This window comes from Epinephelus moara, chromosome 24, assembly GCF_006386435.1.
Source record: "Epinephelus moara isolate mb chromosome 24, YSFRI_EMoa_1.0, whole genome shotgun sequence".
In the NCBI taxonomy this organism is placed as follows: domain Eukaryota; kingdom Metazoa; phylum Chordata; class Actinopteri; order Perciformes; family Serranidae; genus Epinephelus; species Epinephelus moara.
In genome coordinates this window covers 35,105,356-35,130,001 of record NC_065529.1, presented here as the reverse complement: position 1 = coordinate 35,130,001, position 24,646 = coordinate 35,105,356, and the positions used below count along the sequence as shown (strand labels likewise).

The following is a 24,646-nucleotide window of genomic DNA, read 5'->3' as shown; positions in this document are numbered from 1 at the left end:
GTTCATATTTGTATTTTGCATTGGGTTTCTATGAGAGCATGTTAACAAGCTTTGATGGTCAAAAAACACTTTATTTTCCTTATACTGTCTGTGCTGGAACACCTGTATTCACCCTCTGTCTGAAACGCTCCATTTTAGCGCCTGTCTCTTTAAGATCCCCTCCTGAAAGAGCCCAGTCTGCTCTGATTGGTCAGCATTTCTGGGGGCACCTCTGCACCGTTATGCAACCAGAGAACGCCTGTCACAGAGTATAGTGTCACTTTCTACTGTGAAAAATCACCAATAAAAGCCGCTAAACCAAAATCTACACAACCAGAGAGGTTCCAGCAGGAATATGATCCAAAATTGGGGAGAAATTAGAAACATTAGCAACCAAGATAACATGTTTCCCTGGTGTTAGCATGTAGCTACATGTAGCAGTGTAGGCTACGTTAGTGGCTCCCAAGTGGTGGGTCGTGGGTCCATTCTGAACGGACCACAAGTAACTCACGAACATGTCATGTTGGAAAAACACACTTTATTTTTGAAGTACAACAAATTTACGGCACCAGATGTTATTTTTTAAGTGCCATTTCCTGCTGTAGAGTGAGTGAATAACAGACAGCTATTTAACAGATTCTGCAAACTAGCTTGCCGACATGGACAAACGCAAGTATAATGCTGGTTATATTAAACTTTGTGGACCTTTAACTAATGACTAAGGAGGAATCTGGACCCTGTGGCTGGACCAGTTTGGAACCACTGGGCTATGTAATGTAAACACTCGTGTGCCTGGAGCAGACGACAATATGAAGAAATCTGTCACAAGGTGATGTCAGCCTGTAGCCAGGGTAGGACTGAGATTCCTTCAAGTTGAGTAGTCACTTTGTATTTTTTCCTCAATCAGTGTACTTCTGGGGATGTTTCGGTGCCCAAACGTAGCTACAGAGTGAGCACTTTTTCGCACTTAATCCGATACAGTTGCTGGCAAATAATGTTGTTGCAAACTTCGAATCTGTCATAACTGTAGTTAGCATGCATTAGCTCAGAGGGCTAATTTCACTTGTTACTATATTACATGAACGTTGCTGTCCCCCTGCCACCAAACCCTGTTCAAACTCTTAAACTGTAAACAGAAAAAAAGTGAATGAATGTTCATATTGAACTGCCAAATCCAATTCCACTCACATAATTCTGAGTCATGTACAGCCTTAAAACAGAGTATTCAGAACAGTATGAAGTCTGAGGTCGTTGCTCACAGTGCTTTATTTAATTGACTTCAACCTTTAATATGAATATCTGACACTGCAACATTATATATATGACATAAAAACAAGTAAATAAAGGCCTAATATATCCCCTATAAGGTTGATTGAAACTCTGTCCCTCCCAATCCTGAGATCCAAGGTAGATCTTATCTTCCAAGTCCACAACTTGTCAAAACGTCCCCACTCTGATCTGTCAACATGCCCAAAACTCCCCCTCACCCCCCCCTTTCCTTCACTCCTTCCTCTCCTTAGTGTTTCATTTCCTGCTAATAGACGAACCGACAGTCTCATACCTTTTCACGTAGAGCCTTAACTTAAAAAAAAAAAAAAATCATGAAAGTATCAAAACATAGGCTGTAATGCACCATTCCCAGAGAGGTGAAATAAAAAAACAAATTGTTGGGTGAACTGTGAGATCTTTGCCAAGCAGCGAGTGTGAAAGTCAGACATGATGAGCTCCGTCTGTGCTTATGTGAAACGTTGATACGGTTTTCTCATACAATGATTACGCTAATTTATGTACCAAAGCCTGCTTTACACAAATCTGCCAAGGCCAATAACTGTGCTCATAATCTCCAGCATCTAGAATAATCACTTTGTGGTCTATTTGTTTATGAATGAAATGAAGCAATTATCCTAATGAAGATCAGCTTTCTTGCTCGGGGAATTGCTGCGTTTCGACACACTGAAAATGTTTTGTGTTTGTTGCATCCGCTCTGGCTGTTGCCAACACCTTAACCGTAAAACAATAGGAACACCAAAATTGTTAGTGTATGATAATTAAGGACACGCGGTTCACAGCAGGGATGCTGAAACTGTTGCAAAGACGACCGAGCTGCGCACTTCCTGACCCACAGTCTAAACCACATGTGGATGATGCTAAATGTCAGCATCAACAATAAGTTTGGCTGTTGCCCTTGGTGAACCAAAAGATATACAGTTACATAACAGAAGGTCACAGCAGTTGGAGTGGGTATATTGACTTTGGCTTATTGTTAAAATAATAAAAAAACAGAGCCTGCTATGCAACAACTGATTTAGTATATTTACCATACTTATCTCTATTGACGCCTGTTACACTGTATTTTTTTTTTTAGCCCTTATACTTTACAGAAATATCAAGGCCACGTTCTGTAGATATCAAAGGGAAACATTACTGAAAGGGTTGTATTATTTCCTATTTGTGCGCCGATAGAAAGAAAATGAATGTGCTTTGAAATGCGACTGTAGCACAGTGAAATACACTCTGTTTCCCTCCTCATCAGCGTGCAGAGCGCCGAGCAGAGCACAGAAATGGTTAAATAAATCACACGAAGCAGATGTCTCTCTCCTTCTCTCTCTCACTCACACACACACACACACACACACACACATTCATTAGTGAAATCCATCAATCAGCATTTCATGCAGTTTGGGTTTGAACCACACCAAATGCACTAAAACAATAAACGTCTGTCTTTCAAGTCGCTATCTGGACTGGAACACATCTGGTGGCAAGGCTCATTTTGGTTTCCACATCGTTGAATGACATTACAGACTCAAGGGCAAACTGAAAAATAAAGCACCCCGAAAAATCTCTCTCCATTTTCACTCCATCTACAGCCCTTTCTCTCTCTTTACACACACACACCCCAAATCTACTCCCCCCCCCCGCCGTGCACAAACCAGCTAACCTCTCAAATGCTACTCCACCACCCCATCCCCCAACCAATCAAGAACTGAATATAAAACAGCACAAGGAAACTGGGTGGTGGTGGTGGAGGGTGGAGGGAGTAGGGTGGGGGGCGAGACAGACAGGCTAGGCTATTGCTACCGAGGAACCAGTGGCCTTCTGAGGTGAAGACAGTTTAAAGTGGCACATTGGACTCCTTTACACAAGTCGAGGGGCTGAAACGCACACCCGACGTGCAGCCGAGGAGCCGGGAGTCAAGCCTGACTGTAGTATTTGGGTTTCAAGGGGCAGCCACGATAATTAGGGTTAATGCGATTTAATGAGGTGTGCCAGTCGCTTCGATTCCCGTCCGACGTCAAAACTGAAATTACTTTGACACCCTGTGATGTGACTGTGTTTCGCACTGCGTTACAGTTTGCCACGCGTGTCACCGAGCCTGAAAACTACTCCTATCAGTCTCGCCCCAAAAGCAGTCTGGTGGTTTCTTATAATAAACCGGCTCTGCGGCTGATAGATTACGATGTGATAGCTGCACAGAAATGATTTGGATAGCGGTAGTATATCACAAAAGTACATCGGGGGAGAGTTTTTAAAAATGCACTGTCATGACTGAATACTTGGCAGCTAATACAATCAATCATCGACATAAATAGCCTGTTTCTATGGACCTAGGTGATTAAGTAGCTAACCAGGCAGGATAAACTATACTATCTATTTTCAGCCATACATGACTTATGACCCTCTTAACACCTCTAGTAGCTCTGAGTCATGTCTGGTCGAGATTATAAAGTACAGAGCCGAGCAACGGGAGTGCTGCGGAGTCTGGTTGAGGCTTTGTCACCTTCACTATTCTGTAGGTTAAACTGAAGTCCAGGGTGGTAAATCCCTGTTGTGGACACTACCGTATCCTCTCGCCTCTTCTCTAAACAGTCGATTGTCATCCTCAAATACCCCAGGAAATCCTACGCAGGTGTAGCTGCAGAATAGAAACTACAGTGTCACTGATGTGGTGGCACCTATGTGGGGATTTCTCCTATGCTGTAACACAGGTGAATAAACATAAACAGATTACAAGGGAGGTGTGCACTGTGCAGCCATCCACATTTTATCCATCTGATTCTATTAAAAAAATGCACTCATACTGTACACTGCTGTCTGTGGTTTTAAACAAGTGATCAAAAACAGAAAGTCGTAAATAGTGCACTCCTCTCCTACTGTAATAGTCTGCGCGCAGAGCACAATCTAAGCCCGACTGCTCCAGAGAATAATACTGTAGCTACTTATCATTAACTCAAAGACACAATCAGCCCCAGGCGATCCGGCTTCCCTCCATAACCTTTTGACATTGCTGCTGGGAAGGTAAATGAGAGAAGAAGTTAGACACAGAGAGGGGAGGGGGACAGAAAGACTTGATTATGAATAGTGCCAGGAAGTGGTTTGACACAAAAAAACTTCACAAAGTAAGGGTTTTTTATACACAAAAAATAAATAATAATGTTCATTCCACGACTCCATTTTATGTTATCTGCTATTTGCTCTGAGTTAAACTGGCTGGAACTGCATTAGAACAATAAACTGGCCACTTTGAGTATTCCCAGTTCCAGCAGCTTTAGCCTGCGTTTTCCCCCTCTGGTGTGCATTAGAGCCACGCATGGGTTAACATTTTCCCAGTGAGAACGGTCGGGATATTGCAAGTCGGACTGGCCAGTCAGCAGAATGTTATGAATGGGCACAATGAAAAACCCCAAGTCCACGCTGTCGACCCAAGAATGCTTGCCTCCATGTAATTAACTTTTCTCTGTGTACAGAATGAGGTACTGCTGGAATAACTCTTTACTTTTTCTCTTTTTTTTTCCTGTTTCTATTACGGTCATGTTTTGAAGAGATGGGGAGAAAAAAAAAACACATTCTGAGAATTCAACACGGAAAATATTTTCGCCTGTCCATACTTTGAAGTATCCCATGACTAATACAGTGATTTGGATAGCAGTGGAAATGGAGCGGACCACTTGAAAAGGGGGTTGGTACGTGCTCGGCAAAAACTGGCCTCGTTGCTCTTTAGGTGGACAAATGTCAGCTGCTTGTTACTCGCACTCGCATGAAGATGTACAATGAGGCATTACAAAGTGTAACACGTGGGAAAACGCGGATCAATGTACAAATGAGGAGGGTTATCTTGTTAAACATGCTTCATACATCTCGCCTCAAGGTATAATAGCAATTAGGTATGCAACGCGCACGCATACAGTCAAACACAGTAATGCTTTGATTGAGATATCACTTCTTGTGCTGCACAAACTGTGCATCAATAGAGTGTTTGCTCCGCACTGCGGTGAAAACGGCCTCAGCATATATAAATAACGTACAGTAACTTGGAACAGGCTGCAACTATGTAAAGAATAACATCTGCAAACCATTGGATTATAAAGCTACAGAATAACTACAGTATAATTACTTGAGAGCCTCTCTCTTGGGCACCGTGTTGTTAGAGGGAAGAGGGATGAGGAGAAAGTGGAACAGCTACAGTAATCTATCCAACTTCATTTCACCGGAGTGATTCTGCCTGGGGGTATGCACAAGTCATAATGCATTTGACAAATAGTCTCTCGCTAAAACAGGCATTTGCGAAGAAGTGGCCTTCAGCGCTGGTATACACAGCTGAGTGTACGCTGAACAAACAAGCCTCCCACTCAGCGAGGAAAGATACAGAGAGGCTTCAAAAAGATTAGGAGAAATCTTGGGCGAAAAAAAAAAAAAAAAAGTAAAGATGACTCACGGTGATTGTGCAAGTGCAGGACAATGCAAGTTGGATGGAGTTGAGAAGAGCAACAGAGCCGTGGGGTTCATAGCAAACAAAAAAATAAAAAACAACAAATCGATGCTTCTCTCATGTGTTGTTCTTTGCATTGTTCCGAAATGTGGATGCACAGGTTGTTTTATCAAGGAATTTACAATGAAATGTCGAAAGGCACAATGGCATTTTTGTCTTACATAATCTCCTCATTTGGGTTTGAAATCAAAGCATAAAGCATGTTAAACGTCTTTTAATTCACGCTGTATTTTGTTGATGTTTCCTGTGTAATTGTGGGAAAACCTGCCTAAAATTCAAAGGTCAAGTGCATTCATGGATTGGTGGTATTGACGCAACCTGTCAGTGCGATCCATATTCCTGGCAGCCATCAATCAATCATCACGCTGAATGTGGACGATCACTTCGAATCAGTTTCAGCTTACACATTCTTTACGTTCCTCAGTTATTAACCCCTTCAGGTATTCTACTCAGCCTCTATTTGGATCCCCATTAGCTGCCACTAAGGTAGCAGCTACTCTATATGCACACACACACACATATACATACACATACACATACACAAAGTCATACTCACAGAGCCTAGTCACTGTCAGAAATAGATGTGTCTGACTTTACACCGCTAGAACAGGAAGGGCTGGACTTTTATATACGGACTGTCCCACTTAGCATTATGCTCACTTCCTGGTTGCTGTGTATGATACTGTACAGTAATGCACAATCACACCAGTGAGTTTCACACACACCACATATATATTCTGTGTGTTTTAAGTGTAAGTGATGTTGAATCAGCACCTTCTGTTGGAGGCCTCACTCGGGTTTAAGATTTTTGAGCCTCAAAAATGCAAAAATCTGTCACTTACAATCATCTTTTCAATTTCCTGTTAAACATTCTGCCAAGAGACATTAAAACCATGCGTGCAGTGACTCCAATATAGCTGTGAAATGCAAGAAATATCTTTTCTGAATCATGATTGCAAGCTTCCCAGCTAACACCTGCTCACACAGAGCTACTCCAGGGGGTCAGCTCCATCCCGCCATAAAGGATGAACTAACGCCAGAACGTCACATGAAGCTCCTGTATCATTATTCAACAGTTATGTGTAGTAGCGGCGGTGCAGCGCAGATAATGTGTCACTTTACATCTTAGTCACAGCTGTTACTTTAGTAATGACAATGTTATACGATTCTGCCCTTGAAACCCAAACCTGCTTCGTAGCAGGCCAGCAACCCCTACGCTCGCTGAATCATGACAGCTAGTGAAGTTCATTGTGTTAACACTACCAGACCTGAGAGCCAGGTCTCATTGTGATCTTAAATATACATCCGCAGCAGCTACTGTGTGTGTGCATATATGTGTGTGTGCCATACCCAACCCTTTAGCCAGCCCTAACTTTATTAACAGGCTAATTTAAGGTATGGTTTACGCTTAAATACAGCCTTAGGCTCAGTTTATGTTGGAGTTACAGGGCTGATGTTTGCACTGTAGGTTAGTGGCTGAGGAATGACTGTAGTCTCATGTATCGTAACTCAAACCCCTCTGCAAGTGAGTGTGAGTGTCTGTGTGTGTTGTCCATGTGTACATGCAGGTGACCGTGTGTATGGACAGGGGAGATTAACAATTCAAATATTGTACCGTGCTATAATGTTTCACTTTGTCATCAGCAAATGTTAACTGCCTGCTGGCTTCCTTCCAGCTGCAAAGGCAAGCAGACCTATTTGAATGGCTGTGGGTATAATGCCTTCTTCAAGCTCTGCCAAATGTTTACACAAGTTTTACCCTGACCACATTAACAAAAGAAAAAACTAGCCTTGTCGCTTGTGACTTGTAATCTTGGACTATGTGGCAGGCTCGTACATTTGTCTAAATGCAAAACCTTTTATCAGTAAGGCAGATAGCCAGCAGCACATGGAGAGAGCGGAGCAGTGGAAAAGTCTCTTTACAGTAGGCCCCATGACATTCAACACAATATCAATAACTGCACAATTCAACAAACATGACAGTATTTAGCCATCCAAAAAGGTCTGATGCAAACTGATTTTGAGCCACTTTCCTTTAAATTAAAGCTTGTCAGTGATCAATATTTAATGGCACCTATTCCCACATCAATCCACCAGTAAAGACATGACGCTGTAATAATATTGGGTACAATTCCGTGCGTAAAAACGCATGAGCATGTTCATATTAATACCAAAACAGGTAAATAAATTCCAATATTTGGTGCTTTAGACTTTCAAACAACATCATGGCTTCCATTAAAGGTTGCTGATTAATAATTAATTCCCAAAAAGTTACTGTGTGCGTACTGGTGATATGCGCAAAAAGGTGTTCACTAAAATGCGACTATGGCAACACTTTTATCCAGATAAATGCAATTTAATATGCGCACTGACCAAGCTGCACAACATATAGGCCACCTTACAGCATCACAAATCCATAACGTGCTGTCACTATCACATTTAGACGCAATCTTGATAGTTGTTTATTGGACTAATTGTGCACTGCCCCATGTGGGGACCTGTGCGGAGCAGATAAGATAGCGTGTTTCCGCAGTTGGGTCGGCATTGTTTAAATGACACAGGGAACATTTTGCAGGTTTGCATTCAGTTTTAAAAGGAGAGAAAAAAAGGCACATATTTAATTTGTGAGCAGTGCGCTGGAGCTGGAGCAGGAGGTGCGCTCCAACTCACAGGACAGCTACAGTATCCAACGCACCCACAGTTTATCCACATGAACAAATAAGCAGATTGCAATTAAAGGAAAAAAAACAGGCGTGCACGAGCTCAGAACAGGTGTCACGCGTGCTCTTGTGCAGAGTTGAACTGCACATCAGATACACAACAAAGTTGACGTCAAGCTTAATTCATCCCAAGGGAGCTAAAAGTGCAGCCCTCGCCACTAATGCTCTTCCTACACATTGCGCCTGGTCATATACATGGCCCCATGTGTGTGTGCAACGGACTTGTGCGCGCGTGCATCAACACACCAGTGCTGCAGACTATAAAGCCCGTAAAGTGGAGATAATTGTTACCTTGTTGGAGTGGTAATAGTCCAAACCGGAGTCAGTCGGTAACGTACATGAACCCACGCTTGAAGGGGGAGCTGGATAAAATCTGACGTCCATCTCAGAGTCCGCAAGACTGACGGCATGAAAGCGTAGCTCCAAAAAACCTGTGCGACTTCTCTCTCTCTCTCTCTCTCTCTCTCTCTCTCTCTCTCTGTCTGTGTCGCTCTCCTGCACACACTCCCTCTCTTTTTTCTCCTGTGTATTAAACCGAACAAAAAGTAGTGTTGGAGGAAGAAGAAGAGGAGTCTCTCCACATCCGTCCTACACTTTACTCAAGCACTATCTGGGCATTCAGCGCGGTGATGCTCTCATATAACATCCCTATAAAGTTCACTTGGAGAAACAGAGGGAAGCTGCCCGCCTCTCTGATCACAAGAAATTAAAAACCGGTCACTTAAGTTGTTAGTAAGCGAGCCGAGCCGAGCCGAGCCGAGCTGCAGGTAAAAGATGCAGAATGGATCTTGTCGACGGTTTCTCGCTCCCGACACCAAAAAAACGTCCGTGCTCCGCTCCTGGTTTCCAGACGCGCTGTAGCTTTGTCATGTGGGAGCGCTTGGATACATCCATGAGTTACCCGGCCACAGCGGCTGCTAGGCTGCGACCTCTACCGGTCAGAGGAGGAACAGGCGGAGAGGAGGGTCAGCGGGGCTGGGAGGATTGGCATGGGGGGGTTCACATCGTTTTGAAACAAACCGGACTCAGTCCTCTTAAAGTGGAACCAAAAGTGGACCAACATAAAAGGGACTCGGTTTCCTTTTGTGTTCACACTGTCAGTTCATTTGAAAGGTCAACGCCAGCTCTGATGGGGCCTCAGTCCTCTCTCTGTTCACACTATAGCCTGTATAGGTTTGTTTTCACCTTGACATTACACTGCAGTGCGGTTATGAAGCCCCACACTGTCAGATGAACCTTAAACTGGAGGAAAACCTTAGCGTTTCTGTGCTGTAGACTGCTGCTGTTTGATGTATTCTACAGTCCACATCTGGAGACGTGCAGCATCTTCCATGGACCAAACTACTTCTCTTCCTGTGACCTTACAAGCGTTACAGGCCGACGTGGTTTCATCTGTTTTTTCAAGCGTCCCAGTGCAACAGCATGTGATCTAGAGGGATAAATACAATGGCAAAGCGAACCTGGAGAGCTTTGAGTTCACAAGGCACAGGTTAGGTGAACTGCACTGCAGACTTGAAGCAAGAGGGGTCTGAGTTCTTTTGGAGTGTTCACATGTGCCCAAAAAATGCTGAGTCAGAAGGGGGCTGAAAAGGACCATGTGTGAAGTCCTCCCAAACTGTTGTCAAGTCCCCTGTGGTAGTGTGGAAGTGAAAGCTTTACAGATCTAACTGTATTTCAAGCTAATTCACATCTGTTTAGTCTGATTCAAAGATCTGTGAACAAGTGGTTGGTGCCCAACTTGTTTTATGTCATCTAACTCTGACTGTCAAAGATTACAACCAAGCCCTGTTTGCTCTAGTCCTCCCTTGATACTAAACTGGTATAAAAATTGGATGAATGTAATCGAAGAAGTACACCACAGTGGTTGAGGAAGTATTCAAGTTCTTTACTGCAGTAAGAGTAGAAAACCACACTGTAAAAATACTCCATTATAAACAAAACTCCTGCAAATTAACACATTAAATTAAATTAAATTGTCAATCAGGCCCAAGTAAACATGTGTAAGTAGGCTACTTGAATGCATCAAAAATACCTAAGGCGACACTTTGCTGATTTTCAACCAGCTTTGTATCATAACAGTGCTGGTCGTATGTGTAAATGAAATGTGGTAAACTTCCCTCCATCTTACCAGTGCACAGATCTCCCTGCTCATTGTTGACTCTAGGCATCGATGTAAAATAACACAACATACAGTATGTACAATACACTTGGCTTGAGGGCTGTTGCTTAAACTACAGATTGTACTTTTGTATTTTTGTATGATCTCCACCACAGACAAGAGTATAGAAGCTGATCAAGAGCGAGCGACCTGCCTCTCCCTCTCTCAAACTCAGATCAAACTGTAAAACTGGGCAGTGCTGATCAAATATAAACCAAGATTCTGTCAATGTATTGACTATTTTTTTTCCTAAAATGTCCTGAATAACATATTTTAGTGCACTGTTTGGCTGTAATATGAGAACTTGTAAACAGGAAGTGGGCGCCATACTGCTTCCGGCATTGTAAAACAGAGGCTGAGCTCAAACATTAAAACTAAGCAGTGCTATCAAATATGAACCAAGATTCTGTGACTCCCTACTTCTTGCCTAGATAATGGTCAGAATGGTCACATTTAGTGCTCTGTTTAACTGTAAATTCAAATTGTAGTTACCAGCCGGCTGCCATCTTGTTTCCTATGGGGGAAAAAAAGCAAAGCTCGCATTATGTAAACCAACAGCAGCAGAGTTTATTGGTCCAGTGCGGTGCAGTGTATGTCAATGTCATGCAATCACTGATGCAGCATTTTGCTATTGTATTTGGCCAAAATGCCGATGTTGGCTGCCATGTTTTTATGTTGTTGGGTGGATTAATCTATAACATGGCATCATGTTTTAGGAGCTGATCACATATTTTGTATGTACAGTCTTTATATTTGCATGGAATTGGTTACTGTAGCTGTGCTTAGATACATGTAGTGGTGTAAAAAGTACAATATTTCCCTTTGAATTGTCATGGAGTAGAAGAATAAAGTCATCTGAAATGGAAATACTCAAGTAAAAGTACTTCAAGACTGTAGTATAGTGTCAGTATTTAGTTAAATTCAACCACTGTTTTCCACCACATGCTACTTTATGTTTCAAGTTTCCAAAAATAGCAAATACCAGGTTTGAACATCATATAGCTTCACTTTCGTAAACATCAGATAAATAGTGTAGGCTATCATGTCATTTTGTTGTACAATGTGTGGATGAAAACATGTTTGTAACTCTAAAGCTCAAGGGGTACATCTGGGTTCAAGCTGCTAACAGCCTCATTAGCTTATTATATATTTATTTATTTGAATCCCCATCAGCCATTTGGTACTAACGACTCTTCCTTGGGTCTACACATATCAGGGTGTGATTGGAGTCTTACTATAATCCAGACAAGGAAGTCCAACATTTTTATTTTGTTTCTTTATAATGTCACTGACTGGACTGTCTGCAATTTAGACCATGCAGTCCATGCTAAGTTTTGGACAGCATGTTTGTATGAAAGGTGCTACATAAATAAAGTTGGGTTGGAGCTGGATGTCCATTAACACAGCTACATGTTAGGAGGGGCACAGCTGAGAGTCAGAGAAGAATAACTCTGCAGACTTTACAGAAGAAAAGGCCAAATACATGTGTACTTTGTATATTTATCATATAGTAATGCCAGTAAAATATAACTTCCTGTTGGTGATCGTCACAAGGCAACACAGTCGGGGTGAAAACGCTAAGTAGGTTTTCATAAATACATGATTTTGTGTTTTGCCATCCCTTTTAAACATTTAAATAACTTATATCACTTTGACACCACTTGTTATGATGTGTAATACCGCCATAGGCATAAAGTTCATGCTAGGCTATCATTTTTAGTCTGTTTCACCTTCTCCACACCACTAAATCGCTGCCTGCAGCTATTTCCGAAATTTACCTTTTTTTTTCACTTCATTTTGATGCCTGTCTTCCATCCACCAGTCGGTTAAATACACACTGAGAATAGATAAACTACCACTGTAGCTGGGATCATATATATCGCTACTGTGCTCCAGTTCTGACCCTCACACACACACACACACACACACACACAGTCACATTTACACACAGCTGGACAAACGCAAAACATACTCACACAGCGGTCGTCACAACAGGATGTAAACACAGAACAATGTCCAGCCGGAGCTTCAAATAGGTGCAGAGAGGGAAAACAACACCACTCACAGCCAAATGTGTATCACACTGCTTTTAAGAAGAGGGTGGAGTGGTGTTATGTGCTCAGTCATACATGTAGGGAAGTGTCATTAATGTGTTTTTGCAACACAGAGCAACATGTAAGTTACAGCATTCCAGCCAGTGTGTGTATTTCTTGTCTTTCTAGTGCATGTGTGGGAGTTTTTCTGTGTGTGTGTGTGTGTGTTAACCAAGCTGCCATTGTCATCCCAGTGGGTGACTTGTTGGCCTCCTCAGGACTGGGCCTATGTCCGCGTAGCTATTACGCGGCATGGTGTCTCTGGCCCTGGGGTGTGAGCCTGCTTTAATACCAGGCACAGATGGGTCGCACCGTGGGCCTGCTGTGGCGGTCTGCCATCAGCTGCCAGCTCAGGCTGTCCTGACTCCAAGCTCATAAGGTTAACTGTCACAAAGATGCCGATTTCTCCTCATTCTGTGCCGCCGTGTCGCTGTCTGTCTGAGTCTCCTCCACCCGTCTCTCACTCTCTTTCATACTGTCACTCGGTCTCTCAGTCACTGTTACAGCAGAAGATACAGTGCACGGGGGTATCTGGCACAGGCCGACTCATGGCTTCATGGGAAAGGAATGCGTGTAGTTTTTTGTGTTAGTGTCGGCCAGACAGAAAGGGAATTATGCCACACAGAAGGAAAGATGTTTGATTTCAAAAAAAAAAAGGGAGGGGGTGGAAGAAATTTGGTAAATGGAAAAAAAAGAAAGAGGTGGGAGCATGAGAAGGATGAGACACAGGGTGGAGGGGTGAACAAGTGGGGACTCAGACTGGTGAGACATGTAAATAAAGGGGAGATGACACAGGAGGAGAAAAGTCACAAAAACGTCAAGTAAGAACTTCTTTCCGACGTGGGATGCAAATCATATCGTCTAGCCAACCGTCTTGAAATACATTCATCCACTCGGAGCAATTAGCAAGAACAAACACTTTTTATTGTCTGCGTAAGAGCCCCTGCTAGCACCAGGAAATGAGAGGAAAATATCAAACAATATTTTCCATTAAGGGTTACGACCCAGCCGGTACTTAGATGATGTCAGCAGCACTGGTTTTATAACTTCTTCTTAAGTGACCTTACTTTCTGAAAATTGATAATTCGCCTTTAGCAGACAGATGACTTCAAGACGTGGTGACTGTCGCCATAGGAATTTCAGGAACTCAGTAATGTTCAGTAATGTTTTGTGCTTATTGGCTCCAGAGAGGAAAAAAAAAGTCAGCTTTAGTTAAATCGGTGTACAATTTCCCTTTTTAAAAAAAGATATTTATGAAGAGTGGCACAAGACAAAAACATTTTCTTCCCTTTCTACTCTGCCCCTTCAATTTCTCTTGCATTTTAGCGAGCTGGTAATTCTTCCACTCTGAAATGAGCGCTGATTACAGCCCATGAGTGATAAACAACACCAGAGAAATAATTCTTCCCGTCGCCTCAAAACACAGTGTGACTGGGCTTTTCGCTAATTTTCTGCCTTTGCTTGCTTGTTTTACATCACCATACATCATCTGCAAGTGTTTTTATCACACTATGAGATATTTGCTACTTTTTACTTGTCTCAGTTGTTTTTAAATTATATGTTAAACCAATGGTTCCCAACTGGTGCAGCCACAGGGTCCAGATTTCTCCTTAGTCATTAGTTCAAGGTCCACACAGTTTGATACTGTACATCCAGCGTCATACTTGCTTTTGTCCATGATGCGAGTTAGTTTGCTGTCTCTGTCAAGCAACTGTCCATTGGTCACTCACTCTACCTTAGGAAAAGGCACTTAAAAATAAAAGCTCTTGGCCGGAAATTCACTGGACTTAAAATAAATATGTTTTTTACAAACTGACCCACTTTTGGACCGCGATCCACCAGTTGGGAACCACTGTGTTCAACCATATACATTACAATGACAAAAGCACCAGTTCTATGCTGTAATTGTTATGTGGGCTAAAAACTCTTCTTCTGATTCTGACTGATACAAAGTCTTCTTCACAGCAAATGAAGGCTTAAATAGTGATTATAACTTCCTTCAATATTCAATATTCAACATTCTAACTGTATAAAAGCAATCATACCATGTTCAATTATATGTACTATATTTAGATATAAATTGAATGTTTAAAGCTTCACAATAGCATTCGAAAGAGACTTTACATAGTAATGTGATGTGTGATCTCTAAGGCTCCATCTGCAATCTGAAAGCTTTTAACATATTGAGGTAAAGTTCTATTTTATTGGTCCAAAAAGCAGGCAACCTGAAGGTACTCTAAATATTTAAAATATCAAAATCATATCACATTTTAAAGCTGTGTTTTTTTAGAAAAGGGGAGTTGAGGATAAAACATTCTGATCATAATAAACAAGACTAAACAGGAGTCTAGAGCCATGCTAGCTTCTCTGAGAAGTTCTACCGAGGCACAGTGGTGCGTTGGTCTAAATGCTAATCTCTATAAACAGTTATCTGCATATGTATGCAGAATCTGTAGGCAACAGGACAGGAGTCTGGTACCAGAAATATTCTGGTTTCTGGGTGTAGTTCAAGTAGCGATCAATGAGGTTTGAGTGGCAGGTAAACTCTGCATGTGGGGAGGCAGAATGCATTGGTTGAATTGCAAGCTCAGAACCTATCAGCTATGATCTAACCACATTATATCTTTTATTAGCTTCTTTAATTTGTCTGCAGTCATATGTAGATATCTGTGTATAAAGAATAGCTGTGGGGCGTCGGTGGCTTAGTGGTAGAGCAGGCGCCCCATGTACAAGGCTGTTGCCGCAGCAGCCCGGGTTCGAGTCTAGCCTGTGGCCCTTTGCTGCATGTCATCCCCTCTCTCTCTCTCTCTTTCTCTCCCCCTTTCACACTTAACTGTCCTGTCCATTAAAGGCAAAAAATGCCCAAAAAAAGATTAGCTGAAGTGATCAGCCCACAGAGGAGGAAATATCTGCTAGCTACACAAGAACCCCTGAAATATTGGTCGATGTTCCCAGAGGTTTATCGTCCTCAGACCAATAACTAATGGCCTCTATGACTGGCTAAATGTAAATGTCAGCATGCTAACAGGTCAACATGTTTACCATCTTATTTAGCGTATGCTAGCATGCTAACATATGCTAAGTACCACACAGCACAAGTACAGCTGGGGCTGATGGTGACGTCATTAGTTTTGCAGGAATTTGTGATCTTATGTCAAGTTTATGCTCGTGTGTTTGTGTCCACTTCCTGTTTTATTTTGAAATGGGTTCTCATTGTGTTCAGTGTTTCTTTTACTTCCTGAGTTTTCCCGCCTTTGTTGATTACCTCATGTGTTTCACCTGTGTCTTGTTCCACTCACCTGTGTGTAGTTAGTAATCAGCCCTTGTGTATTTAAAGCCCAGTGTTTCCCCCGCTCAGTTGCCAGACTGTCATTGTGTGTTCATGCACTTCAGCCTTTTCCTTATGTTTGATTCTTTGGTTTTGACTCTGCTTGGATTTATGGACTTTGCCTTTTGTGCGATTTCCCTGAATGGGCTTTTCTCCCTTCACTGACTGCCTTCACATGTCAGAACCCTGACCTCCTAAGTAAAGATTTGGATTTGATAAACTGTTCTTGGTGTTTTGTGTTTTCCTTTGCTACAGAGTCCCAGTTTTTACTAGATCATTACAGAATTTGGTCGTAAACCAAAGTAAAGGCCGAGACACACCAAACTGACATCAAAGAACAAGTGGCAACAAAGGCCAACTGTGGCGTCGCCTTATGTCGCCTGTGTCTTGGCCAAAAAGTTCCACCATAACACACTGCAAAGACACCTGCCAACTAGCTCATATATTCGGTGCCTTCATGAATGGAAACAACTTTTCATAGCAGCAGGCGGCAGCAGTTTGTGTTGATCATTGAAAAAGGAAAACCGGAAGTGAGACAAGATGGATTCAAAATGCTAGTTAGTCAGTTAGCACATTGACCAAAAATATAATGCTGAACAGACAAATTCTATTCACAGAGCGCTAGCGAACAATAACAGCTGATTACGAACCGTTTCTGCTGAGGAGCACAATGGCTATAAACATTCTTACCTAATACATCAAGTTTGTTTTGATTTCATGCCTCTTGACTTAAGCTGACTGTTTACTACTCTCACTTACGCTTTTCTCCTTGTCCACCGAGCTAAACTGCCAGTCGGAGTGCTTTCAATCACCAACAAGCTCTGGTGGTGCTGACTCCGATCCAACATACTGAGTTGGACAGAAAAAAAGTCATCAACGGCCAACTAGTGTCAACAGTGTGTCAGGGCTCTAGTAGTCTGGGTGGGCGGAAGTTCGCTGCATAGATCAGCCTCTCATTGGGCGGAACAAGCCACCCGCTGAAGTACCGCCCTACCACCTCCGGTTGTGTAGCAGTTTTCAACCGTTTTCAACACGTCCTTTACTAACTTTTGCGGTATTTGGTCTTGCGGGGATGTAGCCATTTTTCTGCCATGGTTCGCGTCCTGTAGGCGATATTTTTGTCGGCGTGTTACACCAAAACCTGTTTCCCCCTGGCAATATTTTTGCAAGCGCACCGTTGCTGTGGCACCGCCCAGAACGATTGTGATTGGTTGAAAGACATACAAGCAGCCGGGGCATTTTTTTCTCCAATCTTAAAGTGAGAGTCGGCCCAGCCAGACCTTTCTTTTCTGGTCTGGTGAGCGAGACTATGGCTCTAGGGGACAAATAGAAATATTGACCTGATGATGGTGCTACATGAAAGGTCAGAGGAAGCATTAGTTTGGAGACTTCACTCAAAACCACATGAAACCCCATGGTGGCACTAGAGGAACACTCAAGGGATCACTGAAGTCCTAAGTCATTTATCCACTGGGGTCCATGAATGTCTGGACAAAATTCCATGGCAATCCATCTTCTGTCTTCTTTGTGATATTTTACTCGGGATGAAACTGGTGGACAGACCGACATTGCGATCCCTACAGCCATGCTTTACCTTTACAAAAATGATGGAGATGGTTGGATTTTTTTTCACACTTGTTTCACACAAGTCAGTCACAGAGGCAATAGGTTAAAGAGGTAGAATTTGTTGGTCCTCCTTTGGAGTCTTTGGAGATAAAACCTTTTTTGACATCATGGTCATTAAAGGCAAAGCTTTAGATTTACTGGTCCATCTACGTCCCAGCCCTCACCTATGGTCATGAGCTTTGGGTAATGGCCGCAAGAATGAGGTCGTGGATACCAGCAGTCAAAATGAGTTTCCTGCGAGGGGTGGGTGGGCTCAGCTTTCAAGATAGGGTAAGGAGCTCAGACATCCAGAGGGAGCTCGGAGTAGAGCCGCTGCTCTACTCGAAAGGAGTCAGTTGAGGTGGTTCGGGCATCTGATCAGGATGCCTCCTGGGCGCTTACCGTTAGAGGTGCTCCAGGCACGTCCCACTGGTAGGAGGCCCTGAACAGACCCAGAAGGAGGGATTACATATCTCATCTGGCCTGGGAACACCTTGGGGTCCCCCAGGAGGAGCTGGAAAGCATTGTTGGGGAGAGGGACGTCTGGGGTGCTTTGCTTGGCCTGCTGCCCCCGTGACACAGCTTTAAGTGGTTGACAATGGATGGATGGATGAATCGATGAATGGATGGACAGATGGACGGACGGACAGATGGATGGGTCATTAATGTATAAAAAAAATCTCGGAATATCTTGTCAAATAATAGAGTCATCATGTGAATAACTCATTTTTGGTCCCAAATTTAATGTCTCTAATGAAGTGAATTATTGAGTATGGGAGTTTGTTGTTATTAATTAAAAGCACAGGAAGTGGAAAATAGAGGTTTCAACAAAACCCCTGCACAAACTGTGAGGTCCTACTGTACACTAATTCAGCATTTCTTAAGTGGCATCCTCCTCCTCCTCCACATGAGAGAATACACATTAGCCTACTCTCTCATCTGTAACAAATAAGCAGAGTTATGCAAGTGTTATTTTATGTCACTATAATAAGAACTTCAGTTCCCCACTAGTTATGGGAAGTGAAGCTGTCAAGGTGCAGCTTCGTCAGACACAGCAGGATCTTCGTTGTTGGTCATTTTGCGTAAAATATTAATGCGTTTTCTTTTGTAAAACAGGTCAAAGCTTTCAGGTTTAAAAAATTACTGTCAGAAGTTTTTAGGGGTCAAGTAATGTCTCCACTAACGTCAGAGCAGTGCGTGGTTATTTTTCACATGGATGTTGCATGGATGTTCTTTTCCTTTTAAACCAAATTGGAAATACTAAATGTTGCTACCTTCCAGTCTGATTTAATTTAGCACTAATGTAAATGTTGTAACAGCGTTGCCTCGGTCCACTGGCAGCAATTCCATATAAGGTTGTCCTGAGAGAAGCAAACAGCAAAGTGAATGGTAAACAGGAAATAGTTCAATAGGTCCATTAAGCGGAGAGATGACTCATTAATGACCCAAATTTACACAGAAAACACACTGTTTCTGCAGTATTGCAAAGAAGCAGCAAATTTGTGGAGGAAAAATAAAACCCATGGAAACTGATTATGCTGAAAAGACTCACCTTTGCTTTGATTTGTGTCATTTGTGTTCTGTCGACTACTTTGTGACAGAGCAGCTTGTAAAAATGCTTTGTAAATGCCTTTATAAATGACTTTGCCTTTGACTTTGGTTCTCGTTCAACGAATTTCACTTTGTGTCAATTTAAGCTAAATCAGACTGGTACTCAGGTGCTTAATTTTTCACTTTCACATTTCCACTGGTCTCCCGCTGCCTAAATATGTTGAATGAAAAACCGGCTCAGTAAGTTTGGCTATTTCCCCCTCAGCCGTGCACGTCAAATGATGTTTATTATTTTGTCCAAAACTACCATGATCATAAACAGAAAACAAGAAAATGAATTTAAACAGGACGCTGAGAAAATCTTGTGAGGACAAACAATGGAAATGATGACATGACAGGCTTTGGTGGAATACAATTCTGAGTTAACAAGGCGTATAATGGCTCCAGACGCAACATCCAGACTTCCTAGACACAGCACGTAGCCTCAGCCTAAAACAGACACACTGACCAAAGCCTTACAAAAGACTTCATTTTTGTCTGGGGATATTTTCATGCCCAGTCTCACTGACCCCCAGTTAATTTTATTTGCTCCCCTATGGGATCATATTACTGTGTGTTCTCTCAGAAAACACAACTGACTATGGTGAGCAAAGATGTACTGTACATGAAACCTTGAAACTGACAAAAAGTCTTTCACTGCTGGAAAGATGGTCTTTTCATAAAACTAGGCTGTCTATGAATGCACTGCATTCCAGCGGACTAAAAAAACACTCCTGCTGTTGGGTGACATAATGTGAGCTTGGCTATTTTTTCACAGGAAACAATATGGTACTAAGCTAAAATAAGTTTGTGAAAACGCTTTAAGCAAGAAAAAGGCAACGCATAAACACTCCCCACAAAATGAATTAACATTTTTTCATTCCAGATTCCCTCATCTTTTAATGTGTTTTTGGTTAGTTGCAACCCGGTCTCACTCCGAAGTCGCCAAAATCCGGCGCTTGGGCTGTGACACTGACAAAAAAGCTGTCCTTCAATTTTGGTGTAATACACGGATGGTCGCCGTTATAGTTTAATAACGCTGTGCAGTTTCAGGGGGAAACGCGGCAGGACAAGAACAAAAGTTAAGGCGGGCATAGTCTGCGTAGGGCAGGCGGGAGGGGTGCAGCAACCACTGACTTTCCTCTGGGAGGCTGGAGTTCGCTTCCTGTATGATTGTAAAGCCAAACAATGTTCTTTTTCTTGAACCTAACCACATATTTTTGTTGCCTAATCCAACCTTGTGCGTTAGTTGTTGAAGTAAAAACAACGTCAATTCATGGTGTGGTATCCACGTAGTGCGCTTATTTTGAAAGAGACTACAACCCAAGAATTATGCAAATTTGCAGTCTTCTTTCAGCATTGGCAGTATAAAAACAAAATCGGGGAGTGCATCAAAATGCTGCCTACCTACTTTTGTTAATACAGAATGTGCCTTTTTCGGGGCAATGGGGGGCGTGAGCAAGTAACAAAACCTGTAGCTCAGCGTGTGACGTAAACAGTGACGTGGGAGGGAAGCCGCGGCTGGTCAGTCCTTCTGTGATTCTCTCATAAGTTGGCCCATCCTTCACCGTTACTGTCATCTGACGGTTAATGGCCTCTTTGTTTGCGAGGGCAAGGAGGGCGCGCAATTCCTTGTCTCCCCAGTTGCTCATCTTTACAGTGTCTGTCAGGTTTGCGTTTCCGTCTTGTTACTAGCTGCTTGCTAATTCCTGCTATCAGCTGTTTCCTGTTTATCCACCGCCAGTGGCTCGCACGTGCGGCGTCATCAACAGCGCCTCCCACAGCTCTTCAACAGCCCCTCCCGTTGCGGAAGGCCGCCTTGGTCTGTTTAAACCAAAAAGGTTCCGCCAATATGAGTACCCTACGAGGCGGAAAATTGGACACCTTTGATCAACTCGCCAATCCGGCTCTGTTTGTATAAACGCTCACAGCTTGCTGGCAAAACGGCCCAACATTCACCGAAAATCTAGCAGTGTAAAAGGAGCTTACCTATATGTAATTTCCTGTGAGAACAGAAGTGTATTTTGAAAGACGACAATGCATGTAACAGGCAGAACTTGACACGGCGTCCCAGAACATCAATAATCAACACACCCAGAGTACCTTACACGTCATATCTGGACGCGGAAAGTCCATGACCAAACGTTGATATATGACAAGGTTGGAGTAAGAATGTATTATTACGTGCCTGAAATAAGGTCTGTAGTTAACACAAGCTAAAGAGACATTTTTACGTTTTATTCTATGACATAAAATACACCAGTAAATACCCCACTCATAAAATTTTGAAGTCTGTAGGCTACATGGCTTAAAAGAGGCAGTTGCTAACAGGTGGCTAGATGAGACTACAGAACGTCATCAACGCTGAACTCATGGCCTTGTTTTGGTGCTGACGTTAAAATAATGCAGTGGTGGTGTAGTTCATTGATAGCCTAATGTCAGATTTCTACACCTGGTGATTGCATCTACGCTTAAACGAAATGTGTAAGTATCATAAACTTTTGTTTGGTACGGGGCTGATTTTCTGCCATAATCCAAAATCCAATGGAAAAATCCCATAGGCTTTTTGTCGAGGGAACCAGGGTAATATTGACTTCTTCGTCAGCCTACAAATAGACATCGTCCCTGAGCACTCTATGTGAGCTTGGCCGTTTTTTACCGGTATTTAGCGGCTAGCTGATAACAAACAATATCAAATTACAGTTAAATGGTATGCTACAATAGCCTGGAAATCCAGACTCAAATCTAGAAAGATTTTGAGTCTGGCCCTCACCGATGCACCCTTCCTACCCAAGGGGCGGCACTAACTGAGGCATAGTAAATGCCGCCGCACGCAATTGGATAGCACGATAACCAAGTAGAGCAAAAACAAGGTGATGTATTTGTTGCAGTAAGCCCCATTTGTTTGCCAAACAGTGGGGCTAACTGATATATTATGCTTTTGCCGTATCCCGTCGGCAAAACTGCGAAAACGTCCTTCCTGGAAGCGAAGGCTTCTAGGGCAGTCTTCTGTTCCTCTCTCAAGGAAAAAGATAAGTGTAGTTGGCTTAGCGTTTCTTCCAAAGCTAAATTGAATGGATGCGGTCTTTCGGCAGCTGCCATCTTGGCTGTCCTCATCATGTTATGCCCGCCAAGAGCCCGCCTCTGTCAGACAGACTGATCTGATTGGTCCGATGGCTTATCACTCTGCTCATTGGGGCCAGATCCCCATGCAGTGCATATTAGAATTTGCTAGGGGCGGGGCATCTGGATTTCCAGGTTAATGCTACAATGTTTTTCTGAAGGCATTTTAGACAAGAAATTGGCTGTATAGTTCATTTGGTTTATATCTAATCAGCACTGCCTGAATTTTTAGTTTCATCAAAGTTTAGTATCAGAGAGCGAGGGAGGGGGGCGGGTCTCTCTCTCCATCCACCTTGTTACTCTTTCTGTCCGTGATGGCAGGGACACGAAAATGTGGAAGCACAATCTGTAGTTTGAGCAACAGCCCGAGAACCAGCAAGAAATCTGACCTGACAGAGGAGCAGGGAGATCTGGCTGCTGGTAAGACGGGGGGAAGTTTACCACAGTTCATTTACACACTCTACCCACATTATTATGATACAAAGCTGGTTGAAAATCAGCAAAGTATCCCTTTAAGGAAACAGCAGACGTTTCAAATGACAATATGCGAGACTGAGAAACATTTCCTGTTGTGGCATCAACTGAATTAAAAATGTGCAAATAAACCAAAATGTGTGACAGTTCCAGAATAACAACAATTACATGCCAAAGAATGCTTTGCAGAATTTGCACTTCTCTTTACCCAGTTGAGTTTTGTATCAAAGCTTGTGTGAATAAATTCTGTGCGAGGCCGTGGCAGGCTCGCCACAAAGGGCTGTTCAATGGTGAACCTTTGCTAACCTTTTCTAGCCACTGACCTTCAATAATGAGACTATGTTGTCTCTTGTTCCTTTGGACAATCGGCCATTGAAACAACTGCCATTCATGGAGTCCGCTCCACCCTCTGCGTGACCCTTTTCCATACTAGTAATTAGCTGCTGTTGCATTTCCACCAGATGCAAACCATTCACTTACAATATTTGCAATTCATATACAGATGTATGGCATTTTATTAAATTATGTATTATTTGTTGTGCCATTTGCATGTCTAGTACATGGACGATTGGTGGTTTCAGTGCACCAGAAACACACATAATTCAAAGTTTTGACTTTAACATAAAATCATAACAGATGTGAGGGGAACAATGTAAATCTGCGTCTTTCTGATTTATGCAAAACAATTAGAAAAAGTGTATTTTCAGTCATTAGATTTGTTCGTAGAAAATGTTATTTCAACTCATGTTTTCACAGCCCCATCATCCCCTCATCCTCCCATTCCACTCCCGAATAAACCCTCCTCTTCATCATCCTCTCATTCCCCGACCTTCTACTTATGTTGCACATGAGAAATGAGAGGGGGATGGGAGGGAAGATGAATGAAACAGGGAGTGGGGAATGAAAGGGAGGAGGGGGGGGGGGAGAAGAGAGAAGAGAGCAAGATTGGGAAAAATGCCCTTTGACTGGATTTAAAAGTCTGTGGCATTTCATTTTCAGAGAGAGGGGAGCTTCATCTCCTTCAGATCCTTTAAGGGCCAACCTAATTGATTAATGTTTCCATCTCATTGAGAAGAGGAGGGGGACCATTTGAAGCTTAACTGGAGCCTTTCACATTCCCGAGTCTTAAAACAGAACCACCACAGAGAGAGATGATGACAGAATGAAAGACAGAGTGATGAAACAAAAGTCTGAAATTCCGGTGGATGAGTGAAATATGTTGAAGGTCGAAATCGTTTCAATAATATACTGAACATAGAGGAACGGAGACGTGTCTTGCCCACTACCATAAGATCTCCCTGTAATGAAATAATGTACATGGTTTTTTAGCAATGAGGTATTCAGTTTTCAAAGAGGCTGTTTAGGTTTCTGCACCTGTCACAGGGAGCCAGCAGCGGGCACTTTATGTGATTGGGAAATCTAATGTAAGAAAATCCATTGCCTTTCCATTGAAAGTGAAGTCTGAGGGGGGGAAACATGCAAGTGACATTAAATCTGCGGTCAAAAGGGAAATATATATATTTATATCTGGATAATTTAGTGCTTTGAACAGGTGACGCTTTGCTCCATTACAAAGTATTTTATTTTTCTATTCATGACACATGATACACAAGGTCTTACACTAATTTCAAGCTTTGCATGCCCTAGACGTCAGGTCACAAGAACACAAAGCTGATCATGGCTGAATAGAAGTAATGGGAATTAATGAGAGGAGAAACTCACGACATTATAGCCCTGCATGCTCAGGTGCGAGCTAATCAGCCTGGCGTGATTAGGAATCTCAAAAACCACTTACTGAAAACGCTG

General features: G+C 42.6%; 1 protein-coding gene across 4 annotated transcripts in view; it reads right to left on the bottom strand.

Annotated features, from left to right (window-relative positions):
• tox2 (TOX high mobility group box family member 2) overlaps nucleotides 1–10,920 on the bottom strand; it is a 143,646-nt gene extending 132,726 nt beyond the window's left edge. The window contains exon 1 of one of the 4 annotated variants that reach the window (XM_050037223.1): nucleotides 8,761–10,920. In XM_050037223.1, the coding sequence (XP_049893180.1) occupies nucleotides 8,761–8,853 (93 nt within the window). In that variant the 5' untranslated portion in view covers nucleotides 8,854–10,920. The remainder of the gene's footprint in view (nucleotides 1–8,760) is intronic. The other 3 variants (XM_050037226.1, XM_050037224.1, XM_050037227.1) reach the window with 3 other exon arrangements.
• Between the last annotated feature and the right edge of the window lie 13,726 nt (nucleotides 10,921–24,646).